This window comes from Mus caroli, chromosome 6 (genome assembly GCF_900094665.2).
Source record: "Mus caroli chromosome 6, CAROLI_EIJ_v1.1, whole genome shotgun sequence".
NCBI classification, from domain to species: Eukaryota; Metazoa; Chordata; class Mammalia; order Rodentia; family Muridae; genus Mus; species Mus caroli.
The window spans coordinates 40,426,572-40,445,707 of record NC_034575.1 but is presented as its reverse complement, the minus strand read 5'-3'; the positions used below and the strand labels follow the sequence as shown (position 1 = coordinate 40,445,707).

The following is a 19,136-nucleotide window of genomic DNA, read 5'->3' as shown; positions in this document are numbered from 1 at the left end:
AGATGGCCTAGTAGGCCATCACTGGAAAGAGAGGCCCATTGGACATGCAAACTTTATATGCCCCAGTACAGGGGAACGCCAGGGCCAAAAAAATGGGAATGGGTGGGTAGGGAAGTAGGGGGGAGAGTATGGGGGGACTTTTGGTATAGCATTGGAATTGTAATTGAGAAAAGATGTAATAAAAATAAATAAATAAATAAATAAATAAATAAATAAATAAATAAATAAGTTTAAAATTAAGAAAAAAAGTCTGGGTTTGTAGAGAAACAGGAATTCTTATGTGAACATAGAAATGGATACAACCATTTTGTAAAATTTTTAGTTTTTATTCCCAAAAATTGGACACACACACACACACACACACACACACATTTTAATATAATACCATGTCTCCACTTGTATGATTTTTACTTAAGAAGCATGAACAAACATTTCTTCACTGCAGATAAGAAATTAAAGACACAAAAATGATAACTCTATCCAAGGTTAACATGGGGAACTCATGAATTTAAGTTGTATGATATTGTCAAATACAAGCAAGAAGAGCAAGATAGCAGTCTCTCTCTTTCCCAGAGCCAATGTTAATAGCATCCATATACTCTAGTGTAGAAGAGACTAAAGCAATATACACTGCCTATTTAATCTTCTACTTTCAACCAAAGAACAAATGGACCAACTCTTAAGAGAGTCTCATACAGATAGCTATAGATACACCTTGATTTCAATATGATAGTAACCTCTTGTTAAATCTAAAAAATCAAGTTCTACAAGTTTCTATATCTATGCCATCAGAAAAATTAACAGCAACTCCACAACAATAATAAAAGTCCTATGTTTTAAAAAAATATATAAAACACAATACTTATAAATTTATTTCTTTATACAATAAAAAGTAAAACTTAATATCTCAAAAATATGGCTAGATCTAACAAATATTTTAGTAAGCTAGTCAGATGATGTTTTTCTCCTGTGTCCATAAGTACCAGAAGACACAGTAGGAAGGACCTTAATTTATGTTGGAGATTGTGTTGCTTCTCCCAACTATCTAACTTATCTCCTTGAAGTGTTACATTCTTCCAAAGAGCTAAATCTACCCTTCTTTTAGTTATATATGAAATATATGTATACATATATATATATATATACATGTACATAATGTGGTAATCAAATAAAAATAATATATATGAATTTATTTCATCCTTAAAAGTTTTCCTATGAACTGAGTTGATAATATTTTGTTATCTTTGCAGTAGGGTAGTGCTCTCAAGACTCTTTGCAATTAAATCCTTATAGACATTAAAGCTTTACATATTTTTCATTATAAAATATTAAGAGTTTCATTAATTTTAAGGAGCCTGCTCAAAAAAGCAAATTTGCACTTAATGCTCATAGTGACTGTTTATGTTTGTAGATATATAAGAAATGATGGGGAAAAAATCTAAAGGGAGACTTCATGCCGAAAGCTGTTACACCAATTGTCCACTTCCATCTACTCCCAACATATTCCTTCCCTTCTGGAACTTCCTGGGAAATCAGAATATATTATGCTGGGAATTTAATGTGATAAAGCCAGTGTTTGCAGACAGAATTTATAATATGTAGCAGTTTCAAAATGTAGCAATTTTTAAAGTTGCTTTGTGTTAGCATGACTTCACAGAGAAAACAAGTGAAGAGATATCTTCTGTAAAAGAATCCATCATCACGTTTGACCTGAAGGAAATTTTGCAGCTAAAATTTTGATGAGGTCGAGGTCCTATGTAAGTAAAAAGATGTAAATAGAAATACAGGTGGATAAGGTGGTCCAGAGGAATGGTAAAAGAGGAAGCAAGGGAGGAAAAAGGGGAGAAAATGTGACAGAAGAGAAAGAGAAATATATTAGTCTCTTATTATTTATCTGCTCTTTTGATTTCAATGGTTTTAGTGTCCCACATTCAACTATGTTCCAAAAATACTCAATAGTAAATTCCAGAAATGGAAAGACATTCTAGGGTTTAAACACTTTTACTTTCAAAATATTGTTTAGTTGTTCTGTTTCATTAATACTTCAAATCTCTTACCATGTCTATAAATTAAGTTTGATCATAGATAAGCTTTCAAAATAAAAAGCAGTCTATTTAGGAATCAGCACTGCTACACTGTTAAGTACCTACTGACACTCCTGTTGAAAATCTCCCTTGGACAAAGAAGTAACCTAGTGTATTCTGCAAGAAGAGAAAACAGCAGGCTTTTGCTGCCCAAATTGACTTATTGAAATCCTTATGACTAAGTGTAATATAGTTATAAATTTTTTAAATGGTGGGGGATAAAACACAATTAAATAAAAAGTAATTTTTAAGTGAAATCAAACTTACCAAAACAACAAAAAAATTTAAATGATGACAAAACCCAGTGGTGCAGGTCCGCAGGCTGGATCAGAAGGTAAAGTCATTTGCTACCAAGCCTGACAACCTAAGGTTGTCTTGATCTTATGGTGGAAGAAGATAAGCAATTCCAAAGAGCGGTTCTTTGACCACATGCATAACCTGGACACACACATGCTTTCACACACACACACACACACACACACACACACACACACACACACACACACACACAAATTAATTTCTAAAAATCTTAAGAATTTCATTTGTTGACTTTTAAAGTAAGAATAACAAGTGAAAGGAGACATGGTGATCAGAAGGTCACCTTCAAAATGGACCTTGCTCCCTCACCAAAAGTCATAAGGGTAGATCTTGGGTAGATCACCTCTTTTTAAGTCATTCATAAGAGTGCAATTTAATTAATAAGTTCACTGCTTTGGTGTGCTGAGCAAAACACATTCTAACTCCTTGACTTTCTCAATTTCTTTTAAAATAACGTTTTGACACAAGGTCTCATACACCTCGGCTCATGCTTGTCACAAAGTCACTATGTAAATGAGGATGAGGTTGCACTTCTGATTTTCAGGCCTCTACATGCCTAGTGCTCAGATCATAGGCATTAACCACTTAAGAACAAACTTAGTGTATGATAGGTGGTATTCACCCCCTCAGTTAATGTAGTCTTTATACTTACACCCTAAAAACAGAGAAAACAACACAGTGCTATATACATGCATGCATACGTGTGTGTGTGTGTGTGTGTGTGTGTGTAATTGTTTAAAGAGAATACGCAACATTAAAAAAAAAACCTGCTATTTCAATGAAGATGACCCACGATAAACTTGACACTCACAGTAGGCGCAGCCGTAGACTTCCGCACGCAGCCCGATGTGACCTTCTCCGTTCCAGTCCAGGGGCACAATGCGTACATAACGGGCAACTACTGCATGCTGCAGGTCGTGTCGGACCACGCTGTCAGAATTGACGTTTCCCGGAAAAGCCTTCAAGGAAAGAAAAGAAAATTAAAAACCTCTGAAGAACATCTCAGTGACAGACGTATACTTTGTGTAAGAATAAACTCTTATTTTCTTCTCTGGTGGTCAAGTTCTATCTTCTTACATCTGAAACAACTAAAAATAAAACTTTTCGTTTCTTTTATTTAAAAATGTATTATTTTGGTGCTTTGTGGGGGTTGTGGGGGTATCTAAGGAGGTAAAACATTTTTCATGAAGCCTGAAGATCATTGGATCCCCAGAACTCAGAAAAAAGGTAGCAGGTGTGGGCTCCAGGAATCACAGCACTTCAGGGTCAAAGATGGGTTTCTCAGCACATGCTAGGTCACTAGATTAGCAGAAGGGGTGGGCTTCTAGGCCTGTGAGATCTTGTCTTGCAAAATAAAATGGAAAGAGACAGAGAAAGTGAATCAACGTTGGTCTTACACACACGTGACCCAACAAGTCTTTTGTATGCTTACAAATGCAAAAGAAACATTCATATTTGTGGGGTTAAAAAAATCATTTGAATTGGGAAATGGACTAAAGTAACCACAGATCCTTTAAAACATATTAACATCTTCCCAAGGACGATTAGGCAACATTGTCGTTTCAAAATGACAGATGTCTAGCATAGGTGAAACAGGCACACCTATGGTGACAGTCTGTGAATCGCCTGAGGTAAGGAAGCCTTCCTTTGGTTCTCTGACCTGTCCTTCAGTTTCTTTTCCAAGCAACTGACAGAGTATTGACTAACCTGAAGACATCAGAAAGTAGGGAGAATGAAGTCTCCAGATGCTGCATTTAAGCAGTAGCTATCAAACAAAGGCTGCTGGAAATTTTGAGAAATATAGGGTGATCAGATCACCAAAATATAGTGTGGCATCTCCTAAAGATACAGTCAGTAGTTATGAAAAATTGTTAATTAGTGTGATAGTTTCTTCTAGATTCACTACAATATAACACTCAGTACCTCTTTTTGGACCCAAGCAGGCTTTGAGATTTAAAACACTATCTTAATTGACATTTTATTTTTCCTTTCTTCTGTTTATTTATTAAAAAGAGATTTTTTCCATACAATACATTCTAATTATGATTTGCATTCCCACAACTCCTCTCCCATTCCTTTCCACCTCCTCAGCCACCACAATCCACATTCTTATTTTCTCTCTTTCAGTACAAACAAATGGGCATCTAAAAATAATAAAATAAAAAATAAACAAAGCATAATGAGACTAAACAAATTAATAGAAAAAAAGCCAAAGAAAAGGGTCAAGAAATACATGTAGCCATAGAGACACAGTGAGCTGTTTGCACATTCAGAAATCTGAAGTTTCAACCATCACAGAGGGATAAGTATTAGCATTCATACTGTATATCATATAAAGTGGTAAATATGTCTTGATATGGTAGTATTTTAAAAAACATAGGAAAACAGAAATGTACAGTCAAGGATTTAACAAAATAACCCATTATTTATATAACACATTATTATTTTTAAAATTTGTATATTTTGCAACTAATTTTCCTAAGCATGCTATCTTCCCTAGCAACATTTGGGTTCACAGAAAGGAAGTGTGAGGTCTGGCTGTGTAATACCTAGACATGGGAAAAAAGAGCAAGTCAGAAAGCTCACACATCCACTTGCTTTATTTGAAAGTTTCAGAGAGAAGAATTTTCAGAGAGAAATAAATGCTTTTTTCCACTTAGGCACAGTACATTTTATATATTTGAATAGAAAATTGAAAGTCTGATTGAGAATTTCTGTCCCTGATGCTTCCATTATAGAGTTGGTGTCTGCTCTGTCTGTCTCAGGATCTACTTTGCTTTTCTATTTCACTTTTCATCTTTGTTTCTACAAATTATTTACACGACCAATATTTCCCTTATTGACTCACTTTTACCAAACATGCTTCCATTGTGACCATTAACACCGATATCTCCTCCACAGTTCGGGTATAAACAACAGAAGTCTGAGAGGCACTGCTGACTAAAATGAGGATTGCCCATTAAAGCTGGTTTCCCTTCACGATTAAGTTGCCATTGGCCTGGGAAAGTATTTATGTCCCTTGATTTCACTCTTTCTCTGTGGACTGTAATTTTCATATAAGCGTGAAAGTGGAAGAAATAAGAAAAAGACTAATGTTTACAAAAGATAACGTTAAGATTTGGGGATCTGAGCCGGGCGTGGTGGCGCACGCCTTTAGTCCCAGCACTCGGGAGGCAGAGGCAGGCGGATTTCTGAGTTCAAGGCCAACCTGGTCTACAAAGTGAGTGCCAGGACAGCCAGGGCTACACAGAGAAACCCTGTCTCAAAAAACCAAAAAAAAAAAAAAAAAAAGATTTGGGGATCTGCTTCAATAGTTGAAAATTGAAATGGATTTTGAAGCTTTGTACTACAAAATAATACCATTCAAATTTCAGCCTTCATCTGAATAGATAGTATATAATAAGAACTTCCTAGATGCTTGAGAAACATCTGACAAATTTATCATTGAAATATTAAAACTTAAAAAATCAATTTATAGCAGCCTGTTGGTTATACGTTGCTGGTATTGTTTTTCTTCTGTTGTCTGTGATTTGTACATCTGCACGAGGTAGAATGTCTTTACTATTATTTTGGTTAACACAGCAGTCGTGTAACTCACAATGCTTTATAATCATTAACTAGTGATAAAATATAATGCTAACTTTTTCTGTTATTCTTAGACTGATAACCCTATAGACTGCATAAACACACAGGGAAGATAATTTTTGAGATGCATTGTGAGTCCCTCACAAGATTAAGTTTAAAATAATAGTATTGAAATTTTTAATAATTAACAATTTTCCAAATACATTCATTATTTCTATGACCCAAAGAGCAATACAGGTTGTCCATGATGGTAAGCAAACATTTCTATAAAGTACTAGATAATATGTATTTTAGGTTTCATATTCCACACATTTCTCTGTTCCATGTTTTCTATCCTTTAACTGATCATATATAGTGGATAATCTGATCTTTTTGTATTGCAAACAGATCAGATTGTTTGTTTTTAAAACATAGGAATAGACCACAGTTGACCCTAGTGGTTGATACATTTTACAAGCTTGTCTCCTTGAAGAATTTTCCTTTTCCATTTTGAGGGAGGTGTTAAAACCAAACCCAGGTTGGATGCATGCTTATTAGGTGCTATAGCAATGATCTATGCCATCATCATCCAAAGAAACTCTGAACTTAGAAATGCCTGTACTGCCTTCAGACAGGACCCAAAAGTCAGTTCCCATTTGAAGACTTTGTAGCTATTTGGCATTACAAGGTCAGGAAACTTCATTGAAAGAGTTTTAAATCATCGAAACATGTAATTTATCATTCTATAGATTTATAAATATTCTCTTTGTGGGATGTATGAACTAATGTTTCCTCTCACGCACTCTACCATAGGGTCTGAGGTGTGACTTGTAGCATATTTTATGAATAGAATAAATATATTTAGTCCATGTTAAAACTTCTAGTTTTTTCAAGAGACCTTTCATTAAAAGCAATAGCATGTTCAGCAATCTGATGAGATCTTGGGACTTAAAGATTTTGCTTAATTAAAATTGAACCTATAATCCTTAGTCTTTGTGTAAATTGACATACATAGACCTCTTAGTGTTACTGATAGCAGTTAACTTAGGAAACTAGGAAAGAAACAGTAGGAAAGCAATAACATCAAACATGTTTGTTTCCTAATGTGGACAATGGTCTGCCAGTTACTACTCAGTAGAAACCATGTCTGTTCATCACTCTGATATTATAACCCACATTAGTTCATACATTCCGCAAAGAGAATGTTTCTAAATCTACAGTCTGATAAGTTACATGTTTCGATGGTTTAAAACTCTTTCAATGAAGTTTACTGACTTTGAAATGCCAAGTAGCTACAAATGATTTTCCCTCGAATTCTTTTTGTGATTCTATTTTTTATTTTCTCATTCTAACAATTTATAGTAAAGTTAAATGGATTTGCCATTTTGTAGCATCACTATGACTTCCAAGATATTCCTTGCTGAGGCAGATGCATAAAATGTCATTCTTTGTGTGTTGTACCTCTTGTCTACTTTTTCTGGTCTCTTATCCTAGAATCTCAACTCATTGCTTTTAATCTAGGTGGTCATACACATTCTGAAATAGGTATATTCCTGACCACACTTCTCAAATCCCAGCTATACTAAGGTCACCTCACAGAATTCTAGACTATATCCTTTTAGTCTGTCTGTATTTAATCTCTCAAGTACTGGGGCCAGTGGTCAACAGCTACCCACTTGCTTCTTTGTGAAATGAATGAATAAAAGCCTGTATGCCCCAATTCCTATCTACTTATATATACATTCTTGTTATTTCTATTCTCTATTTATAGTTCATAAGCCATATGCTTGATGATATTCCTACAAGTATAAAAAGATCATGCTGTTCTGATTCAAGACAACACCAAAGTAATGAATAAAAATTTTCCAGAGTTTTGAGGTTGTCATTATAATTATGCAAATTAGCTAGAAATCACAGGATTGCTTGAGAAATGGAAATGGTCATGCAAAATTCAAAGGATACATGTTAGCAGTAAAACAAAAATTAACTCTCACACCTATCAAACCTAGTAAGTTCAGATAGGAGAATCACTTGAAGTTTGCTGAAAATACAGATTTGGGTCATGACCTGATGAAAGTATGAGTCAAAGGTTGCAGAGTTCTACTGGATTGTAAGATGCAGTACTTTCTTTGGGAGCTACTGGTCTCCACTCAGATGACTATGCCTCTTCCTTTTAATTCTCTCAACATTATGCAAGTTTCATAAATTTTTTTATACTTATTTACCACATAATTAACTTTACCTTTCCTTGAATGTAAGACTATGAACATACCAGTGTTTCTTACATCTAGGGAGATATTGGTCATATTTCCATGTGCAATTTAAGCATTAGAACTTCAGTTGTCTTGCAGTGTAACATTTTACTGTACAACCAAGAGAAAATGTAAGTATTTTACAGTGCACATAAAACTGTGTCAAACAGAACAAAAGTGAACTTCAAAACTGCTAATTGATCCATAGTGAGGTCAGGAGTTGATAAATAATTTCTGATTGAAAGTTGATAAATAAATTAGCACTCTAGTATACAGGGAAAAGGGGGACCTGGTCAAGGAGGATATTAGACAGAATACTTCTAAGTTTTGAATACATTTTTATTTACTATTTTGTAAAAGCATTTATTTGTATGATACTTAAGAAAAGTATATTAAAAACCAACAACCAAGCATGCATGTCTATGAACACATGTGCATGTGTGTGTCCATGCATGTGTGCTTTTCTCTTGTGTGTGTGTGTGTGTGTGTGTGTGTGTGTGTGTGTGTGTGTAGCTTTAACATTCCTTCTCACCTCTCTGGCTGAGATCAAGTGTAAAATGAGTTTCCTTCTATAGTAAACACATAGAGTCAGTTGAAGGATTAAGCTTATCCTTTTACATAAAATCCAACTAGTTTCTTAAAGCTTAACCCTCCTGATACTAAACACAACAAAATATCTCAAATCCTCATGCAAAATATATGATTCTGCACTGGAAATGATGTTCAATAACTGGAATAAAAGAATAGCAAATGATTACAGAGGGGGTTCCTTCAAGTTTCCCTCCAGGAGGTCCTATGGAAAAGGTCAAAATTTATTCAATATACATGGCTTTCAAAATGTTCAGTGTATGAATCCTGCTTCCTTCTTTCTGCTTCTCATATGTTCTTATATGGCACTTTGTTCTCTTCATATATGATTCTGCTTCTCATATGTTCTTATATGGCACTTTGTTCTCTTCATATCTGAAGCAAGTCTTGAGCATGTCAGGAAAGTGGCAAATATCATCTTCAGGATATGATTTAGGTTTTCTTGAGTTTATGGTAAGTGTTAATGCCATGAAGATGAGAACACACTCACTGAAAAGACATTGTAATAGATCTTTTATATGAACAACCTAACATTGTCATGAGCATGCAAACAGGAAAAGGGTCAAGTGTTGTTTAGTATGAAAATTAATAATAACTAAATTAATTACTGTTTTTAAATTTTGTATTCTAAAAACATAAAATCATTCATTTCGATAGATTTATGCCATGAAATGCCAACACTTCTAATGCTAAATATATTGCTAACAAATATTTGTAATAGCTTTTTAAACTTAATATAAATCCATATTCTATTTAATATGAACATACAATTTGCCATTTTTACATTCTATTACATGACTAAAATCCAGTAATAGTTTTAGAGATACCCAGTAAAGCAAAAAAATATTTCCTAGTGCTGCAGAAACTAATATTTCATCATATATTTGAATATAATTTTATGGGGTTAGTGAAGGAAAACCTTAACATAATATTTAAGTCACCTTCTTTCATTTTTACTAGTGTTAGCTCTCTATTGCTTTCTGCTGAAAATATTTCCAGAGAAATGGCATAGGCAACTCTTTGTTCTCTTTCAATGTGAGCCTTATCCTTATGATTTTCATTTTCACTAAACAAAGTTTTTGTTTTGTATGCATGGCTGTTTGCCCTGCATCTGTGTGTCTGTTTACCATCAATGTGCTGTGATCCTGTAGGTTCCCTTGCAATGCAACTTTAAAACACTGTTAGCTACCATTTAAGTGCTGGGAAATTGAACATTGATTCTGGGTCGTCTATAAAGGCAACCTATGCTCCTAACCACTGAACCTCCTTTCCTTTCAGGCTTCTTATCCTTTCTTCTGACAGAAAACACATATTCATAAAGAGTAGTCTTTCATTTGATTGTTTGTTTATTTTTAGTTTAATTTTCCTGGACATCCCCCACTCTTAGTCACCTCTGTGAACCTTCCTCTTTTATCCATTAAGTTGCCATTATCATCATTCAACAGTTTAAATATGTCCCATGGTTACAATTCTTTCCCAATTTTCAAAAGTGAGATCATTTTAATTATCCTCTTTCAATTTTGTTCCCCAAAGTTTCAGAATGTACTTAGCTGGAAATTCATCTATTTACAATTCTCTTAATTTTCTAGCATCCCAACTTCCCTAAAGTTACATCTTACTTTACTTTCCTAAATTTAATAAAACTTAATATAGATATTGCTTTTTAGCATCATTGGTAATTAGATAAATTTAAATAAAAAATAATAGTAATACTGGGATTAGGGTTACTAAACTTCAAGAAGTTAAAAATATAAACATTGTGTTCAAAAAATCAAAGGACTATGAAAACAATTTTTAGGGAACTCAATGTTAGAATTGTAAAAATTTACAGTCAACGTGGTGAACAGTTTAGAGGCTCCACAAGCATAGTCAGCCATCACAGCAGTGAAGAAAATACGAGAATTTTGTTTACATAAAAGTATGCACGTGAACTTGTCTATTAGCTTCAAATGCACACAGTTGACAGCGTGTGTGTGTCAACTGACAAGTGGATAAATCAAGTCAAAAAGCTACAATTAACTCCTACCTGTTCCCTTTCCACAATCTATTAAGGAGTGATTCCTACCTGAATTGTCCTCCATCTTTCCACATCCTTTATCCTCTTTCTTTGCCATTGTACTCATTCTAGTGTAATTTCATTTTTTGAAAGATTTTTATTAAGTAATATTTCTATCTACATTTCAAATGTTATGCCCTTTCCCAGTTTCCTCTCCAGAAAAACCCCTGTCCCATCCTCCTTCCTCCTGCTTCTGTGACATTGTTTCCCCACCCATGCATCTACTCCTGACTCCCCGTTCTGGCATTCCCCTACATTGGGGTATCAAGCCTTCACAGGACCAAGGGCCTTCCCTACCATTGATGCCCAACCAGGCCATCCACTGCTAGATATGTGGCTGGAGTCATGGGTCCTTCAATGTGTACTCTTTGGCTGGTGGTTTAGTCCTTGGGAGCCCTGGGGGCTCTGGTTAGTTGATATTGTTGTTCATCCTATAGGGCTGTAAATGCCTCCAGCTCCTTCAGTCCTTTCTCTAACTCCTCCATTTCGGACCCCGTGCTCAGTTCAATGGTTGGCTGCAAGCATCCACCTCTGTATTTGTCAGACTTTGGCAGAGCCTCTCAGGAGACAGCCATATCAGGCTCCTGACAGTAAGCACTTGTTGGCATCCACAATAGTGTCTGGATTTGGTAACCATATATGAGATGAATCCCTAGGTAGAGCAGTCTCTGGATGCCTTTTCCTTCAGTCTCTGCTCCAGACTCAGTCTCCATGTTTCTTCTCGTGAGTATTTTGTTCCTCCTTCTAAGCAAGACAGAAGTATCCACACTTTTGTCTTCCTTCTTCTTGAGTGAGCTTCTTGTGGTCTGTGAATTGTATCTTGGGTATTCTGAGCTTTTTAAAATCTAATATCAACTTATCAGTGAGTGCATACCATGTATGTACTTTCGTGATTGGGTTACCTCACTCAGGGTGATATTTTCTAGGTCCATCCATTTGCCTAAGAATTTAATGTCGTCATTGTAACTTCTAGTGTAATTTCTTTCCCTAAAAACCCTCCTCGTCTTAAAATGATGAGTAAAAGAAAAATATCAAGTGTCATTCATTTGAGGTAAATCTAGGAAACCCCACTAAATTTTTTAATCTGTTTTAATGCATTCAATTATAACACATACTTTATCTTAATCTCCCAAATGACTTCCTATGCATCTATCTAGTCATCTTTTTCTCCTATCAGTATTCTCCAATATTAATGATTTTAAATTCAAGCCTCCCTTATAAATTGTAAGTACATACTACTCCTTGGAAAACATGATATTTTCCATCCTTCAGGTAGTGATCTCATTTAGATTCCAGGACAAGGATGTCATGGTACCTGCTCTCCCATTTTCTAGATTATTCCAATTTCTGTCAAGTATCCCTCATTTTAAGACAAATATTTAGATCAGTTCCTATAGCTCTATCTGTAGCCCTAAATTGGTATTTGCAAAGTGGGACAGCATTTTCAGTATTCTACTCTACATATTTATTTGAGGAGGTAGGAGGGGTTTCAAACCCATAGTCAAAACATAAGCAGAAAGAGCTTCCCTCTCTCCAAAGCCTCCTTCTTTTCTTATTTCCTTCTAAAGTTTGCTCATATTTCCATCCTCCTAGCCTCCTATGCTGGGATCTTATGCCACATGAACCTCCTTCTCTGCCTCAGCCACTTTACATCGATGGGTGCCCCACTTTCAAAGAACAGCTTCCTATTTGAGAGGCCACTACATTTTGTAGAACCTTCTTTATCCTTTTACAGCTTTCTGATCCTCTCTTTCTCTCTCCATCTGATCTTTTTTCCTCAAACCAGGGTGCATACTACAAGAGAAATCTATCTAAATTAAAGTCTCAATTTGCATGAACTTAATTACTTCTTCCAAAGTATAGATACTTGCTTTGTTTACATGTTGCCAACTCAATAACTTAGAAAGAATAATTTGCACAATTATCACCCTTTGTTTTGTTTATAGGATGCTAAATGATTCACTTAACAGATTCTTCTTAACAAATTAGCAAAATTGACTTAGCTGAACAAATATATTTGTTTTATTGGTGCCCTACAGAGACGCCACTGTTAGCTTGAGTCAGACCTGAAGTAAGTACACAATTGCAACTCCCAATTGGCAGAAATTCTATATTTTTTTCATTCCTTTAATGCTTTCATTTTTTGGCTAATAGAAGATTAAGCATCTCTTCAGCAGTATGTTTGATATTCGTACAGCTACACCCATGCTCTTCTATGCATATGAATAGTTTTGTTTTCTTTTTGAACTGAATAACTTGTAACTACAAATAGATGACCATCATTTTAACTTTGAAGCACATTTACTCAGCTAAGTAGGGAATTGCAAAGACACAAAAAGGTATTACAGCAAATTGCAAATAAATTAGTCCTCTGATGTAAAGATCAGCTAAAATGCTGTTCACCATAATCCAGTGTTACTTTTGTGTAAAGTTCCAGAAGCAAGCATAGGTGATAAATGATGCACATTTGTTTAGGGCTAAGATAAAACTAAGAAGCAATGGGTTTTGCTAGCTAAGCACATAGAAAGATTCTGCAAGAAGAAAGGAACCTGAGGACTATTTGGAATCAGACTTTTGAATAACTGACAATGAAAACAACCAAGTCTTAATAACTACTGAATTAGAATACAATGTTGCTAATCAGGTCTACTTTATTCAATAAATCTTTGTAAAATATACTCTGAAGCACACAATAGGAAAGTAGCCATCCTGGTGTCACCCTGGGTAGTGATAAAAAGAAAAACAAATAAAACTTCTAACATAGAAAAAGACAGCACAACCATAAAGCAAATGCTATCTGAGATTATATGTTGATCTCCATTTGTAAATGTCATTGTAAATATGAAGAAACTATTTCATGTATTATAAAAATGTAATTATAAAACTTGTGTAGATCTTTTAAATTTTACACAGCTAAAAAACATATATAATTTATAGTTTATCTGTGTTAGATTTTCTTTAATTTTTGTTGTATGTTATTAGTATGCAAACATAAATCTGTGCTCTGTTCTCTTTTATTTTATTTTGATAGTTTAGATAGTAATATTCTTAAGCCATATCTTTCTGCTCAGAAAGGTTATATTTACCTGTTTTACAAAGAAACATATGTATTGCAATGCTTTTTTGTAAAAGTCAGAATTGAATTTTTTATTCAAGAACTTCCAAGCAGAGTAAATAACTTACACTTTTAAGCCTTGAAAAATTTATCAAGTGAACACTTACATTGAGTTATCTTAGCTATTTACCTGCCATTTCTACACATATATGCACATTGGAGAAGTGGAGAGTTTATGTCAAATGGAAATCAGTGTGTTTAATCTTTTTCCTTTGCATTTTGAAATGAATTATAATCACAAAACAGTTGACAAATAATATAGAGGGAATTTTCTTTTCCGTTTCTAATGCTAATCAATTACTTTTCAATCATCAATGCCAGTAACCAGGCATGGTAACAGTATTGTTAACTGAATCATACAGTTGGTCAATTAACATTATCATTGTTATTATTGTTATTATTATTATATGTATTTTTGTAGCCCAAACTTGATTTTCCTCCCACAGTCTCAGGGGTAACAAGTGTGTCCCATCATTTCCTTCTCAATTTACCTAGTTTTTATGTGAAGCTCATATTGTTTGTTCAGTTGGCTGGTATGTGTAAGCTTCTTCATTCAAAGTTTATCGTAACTATTGTCACTACTGCAATTGTGATATGGAAGTTACATCATTTGAAAGTCATATTACTCTGATATTATACCTAACATTACAAATTGATAGAATGTGCTGAGAGAAATCCAGTTTTGCTTTTACTTAAGAATTTGATTCATACTATTCTGGTGCATTACTTCCTTCTCATCTCATGATTTCGTGTCTTAGTCTTTCCATTGCTGTGATAAAATACTATGATCAAAAACAACTTGAGGGAGAAATGATTTATTTCATCTTAAAGTCTGAAGTCCATCTTCCAAGGAAAATAGAGTAATAACTCAAGAGAAGGCCTTAGAGACAGGACCTGGAGGCAGGAACAGAAGGAAAGGCCATAGAGGAACACAGCTTATGATAGATTCCTCTGCATGCTTGCTCAGCATGCCTTTTTATGCTATCCAGGACCACCTACAGTTGGCTAGGCCCAATCATCGTTAATGAAACACATACCTTACAGGCTTACCTACAGACTAATCTTTTTTGTTTTTGTTTTGCTTTTTTTACATTTATTTATTTATTTATTTATTTATTTATTTATTTATTTATTTATTTATTTTGAGACAGGGTTTCTCTGTGTAGCCCTGGCTGTCCTGGAACTCACTCTGTAGACCAGGCTGGCCTCAAACTCAGAAATTTGCCTGCCTCTGCCTCCCAAGTGCTGGGATTAAAGGATTAAAGGCGTGTGCCACCATGCCTGGCTCCACAGACTAATCTTACAGAGGCATTTTCTCAAGTGAGGTTCACTTTATTCAATTGACTCTAGTCTGTGTTATGTTAATAAAACAAAGAAACAAAAACAAAACAAAACCCTATCCAGTACATATAGTTTGTGAGTTTTACTAGAACCTAAGTGCTATATTAGACACAGAAAGCAGATAAAATAACCTATGCCTAAAGACTATGGCTGTTATTACTAAAACAACCCAAATTGAAAAGGGGAACAGAATATAATACAACTTTTGGGAAGTGAAGAGGGGAGACAAATAGTAGCTTATTTCCAGGTAAGTCTTATACATGCTTATGCACACTAGGAAACAAAGCATTTTGTGTAATGGAGGAAAACAATCAGTGAGGATAAGCATTTTCTAACAATCACTTCAGTGGTAAAACCATTAGCTTGACACCATGAAGACTCATTTATGTCTCTAACGGTGTCTGCAGGTTTTCTGAGAAGGCAACTGCTAAGAAAATAATACCTATGGAGTATAAGAACCTATCCTTAAGATGAGTGTGCGTAGGGCCAAGCAGGGAAAGAACAGCAACTCACTAAGTCGACTTGGGAATGAATAGATGCTCAACCTCATGACTGCAACCTGTTGCTAGAAGTTCAGAAGGAGAAGGTATGAAAGCAAAACAGAAGGCATCACACAGCAACATGCAGGGTCCTTTTGATTGTGGACATACTGTGCATCCTTAACAATCAGTGTGAACATCCTGGATGTTATGATGCTTTCCGATTCTACAAGAAGCTAGACCTAAGGATGCATGAAAGCTCTCAGCAGTGTTTCTTGTAAAATCAGACTGATCTACAACAAATTAAAAATAAAATTTTAGTGAAAAATAGGAAATGCTAAATATCATAAGTGGTTTCTTGCAATACTGAAATCTTAGTGATGTAGTTTTTTCCTATAGGGTAGAATTTCCAATCAAATGTAGGCACAATTAGTGAAGTAAAACACGAAATCTAACACTTTCAAAGCAGTGGGTGATATGCCCTAAAACTGAATGCCATGCTAAGACTCTGAGCACCATACTTTATTATGCCAGTATTAATGTAGAAATGAAGAGGACAGCATTTTGTACCACAGCATCCATGGATATAAGGTATTTATTTAAACTACCTCTACAGCCTGAATAGATTGTATGAGTGATTAATTCCATAGATTAACTTTTATTTAACACTCTACTATAAAGAGTAAAGCTATAGTCTAGTCAGTCCCATGCAAAGTGGCCATCACTGTGATATGTGATGAATAGGAAATAATGCTTTCCTGAGAAAGCAGATGCCCTTGAACAGGTTTTCAATGTAAAAAAAACAAATAGAAAATCTGTACAAAAATGATTAAATAATGATACACTCGGTATAAATATGTTATTCTGAATAGAATGATTACTAAGTATATTGTGTGATTATCTTTCCCTTTCTAGTATGTAAGTCTAAACACTCGAACAAGCGAGGCTATTGTTCTACCACAGATTAATTTCCAGTCCTACCCCCTCTACTCTTGACTAAAATCTCTTACACCATGCACATACAGACATTACTAGTCAGACTCATTGAATTATATTTTACCAAGTAGAAAAATTATGAAAAGAGAGGACATGAAGAAGACTTGAGAGGAAGAGGAGGGTGAGAGTAGTGGATGATAAAAAATATGTTGTAATCATGAAATTCTTGAAGGTTAATAAATAAAATTAAAAGAAATGCTTTAACAAAATAACCCCAAAGATCTTTTTGACATATATTAATAAAAATATTAATTATGTAAAAACATGAATCATAGAGCAAAACATTTATGTAGAACAAAAATTAGCTCATTGGGGAATCTTGCTATGAAAATGTAAATATATTTCATGTGACCCATTCAGAGTAACTTCTGGAGGTTTGGAAGGCAGTTGTCTAAAAGTGTACTTCTGCAGTAGTAGATTTCTTAATGCTGAGGGCAGACATAGAGGACATTGTAGATTATGTCTGGCAGGGAGTGGCTCACTCTGCTCTTATAGTGAAGGCAGAAAAAGAAAATGGAATTTGAGACTTTATCTCTCTGTAGTAAAAAACTACTGAGCTACTGTTTTATTCAGCAAACTGCAACAAAGAGTACTGCCCAGTCTAGATAGGGCTTGCAGAGGAATCCCAAAGGGTAGGAGACTGTAGAATCTTCGTATAAAGAGCAGTTTGAATAACATGAATTTCAATTAAAGACGGGAAAACACAGGTACACAGCAACATATATTCATTTATAAATCAATAGGTAGTGATTTCTATGTTATACAGGAGAGTTCATTCTTCTATATTTTGAAACCTAAAATGTATTTGATGAAAGCAAGTTGTCATCAGATTTTTTAATACATGAAGCTCAGAAGAATTATGTGATTTGTGTTCTATAAGAAATATTGAGAGAGATAAAAAGTTAAATATGATAAAGTCAATTTGGCAAATAAATATACATGCTTGTGTAAAAACATAAATAGTATACACACTCTGGATGGCTCTATATGTATACAAAATAATATATGCAAATATGTGTATCCACATACATACCAATACATACCATATGTATATGTATGTGTATGTGTATGTGTATACACACACACACACACATATATATATCCATATATATGTGGATATGTGGATATATATATGGATATATATATGTATGTGTGTGTGTGTGTGTGTGTGTGTGTGTGACAAAGTGAATTATATTAATGGGCTAATGGGCATAGGATAAAAGAAGAGGGTTTTTTATGCTTTAGGGACTTGACGAATCTTGAATACACTTTTATGGACCCTACTTCACTGTAAGCTGTAACATGTTCACATGTGTAAAGCAAGACATTTGACATACATGTAGTGACTTCAGAAATCATTTATGTCAAGGGATACCATTGCCATATTGTTGAGGTTTGAACTTTTGTTTTGCTAATACTGCCCTCAGGGATGAGGCACAAAGTGATCCTATTTAGGCTTGCTCCTTAATTTAGAATTACTGGTTGAATAAAGATACTGACAGCCTATAGCTGTGCTGAAGAGAGGTAGATGTTGGTTCCCAGCCTTATGAGTCTGAGGCATATATCATGAAGAGAAGAAGGTAATGAGAGATGATGCTGTAGGGTAAGTGAGTCATGAAAACATAGCCATGAAGACTGACCAATTGGAGTTAAGAGGTACTCAGACAGAACATAGCAAATTATAATTCAGGGTTAGAGGCAAGAAAGTAAACAAAATAGCATAGAGGATAGATATCTGCCCAGCTCTAGTGCTTTAAAGGCATATTATGTATACAAAAGTTGTGTGTCTTTTATCTGGGAACCAAATGATCAAAGGCAAGGTAGAAATGCCTGACTATGATTAAATATGTACTACAACAACATGGTCTGAAATACACATGTAATTTAAGATTTAGCTAAAATTAAGAATAAAAATGCTTATATAAGCTTCTTCAATAATCATTATGACTTGTACTTATGGAATTCTGATTAACACCACAAGGGTACAGGCACTCAGAAGGTAGATTTCTCCTTCTTTTTGCTTTGGCACAGTAAAAAGTTATTATTATTATTTTTTATTACATATTTTCCTCAATTACATTTCCAATGCTATCACAAAAGTCCCCCATACCCTCCCCCCACTTCCCTACACACCCATTCCCACTTTTGTTTTTTTTTTGGCCCTGGCGTTCCCCTGTACTGGGGCATATAAANTTTGCATGTCCAATGGGCCTTTCTTTCCAGTGATGGCCGTCTAGGCCATCTTTTGATACGTATGCAGCTAGAGTCAAGAGCTCCTGGGTACTGGTTAGTTCATAATGTTGTTCCACCTATAGGGTTGCAGATCTCTTTAGCTCCTTGGAT

At 34.7% G+C, this 19,136-nt stretch overlaps 1 protein-coding gene across 1 annotated transcript in view; it reads right to left on the bottom strand.

The window, feature by feature from the left end:
* LOC115031321 (contactin-associated protein-like 2) overlaps window positions 1-19,136 on the bottom strand; it is a gene marked incomplete at its 5' end in the record, with an annotated part of 910,508 nt that overhangs the window by 81,256 nt on the left and 810,116 nt on the right. Inside the window, one exon of the mRNA XM_029478646.1 lies at window positions 3,214-3,361. Coding sequence (XP_029334506.1) covers window positions 3,214-3,361 — 148 coding nt within the window. The remainder of the gene's footprint in view (window positions 1-3,213; window positions 3,362-19,136) is intronic.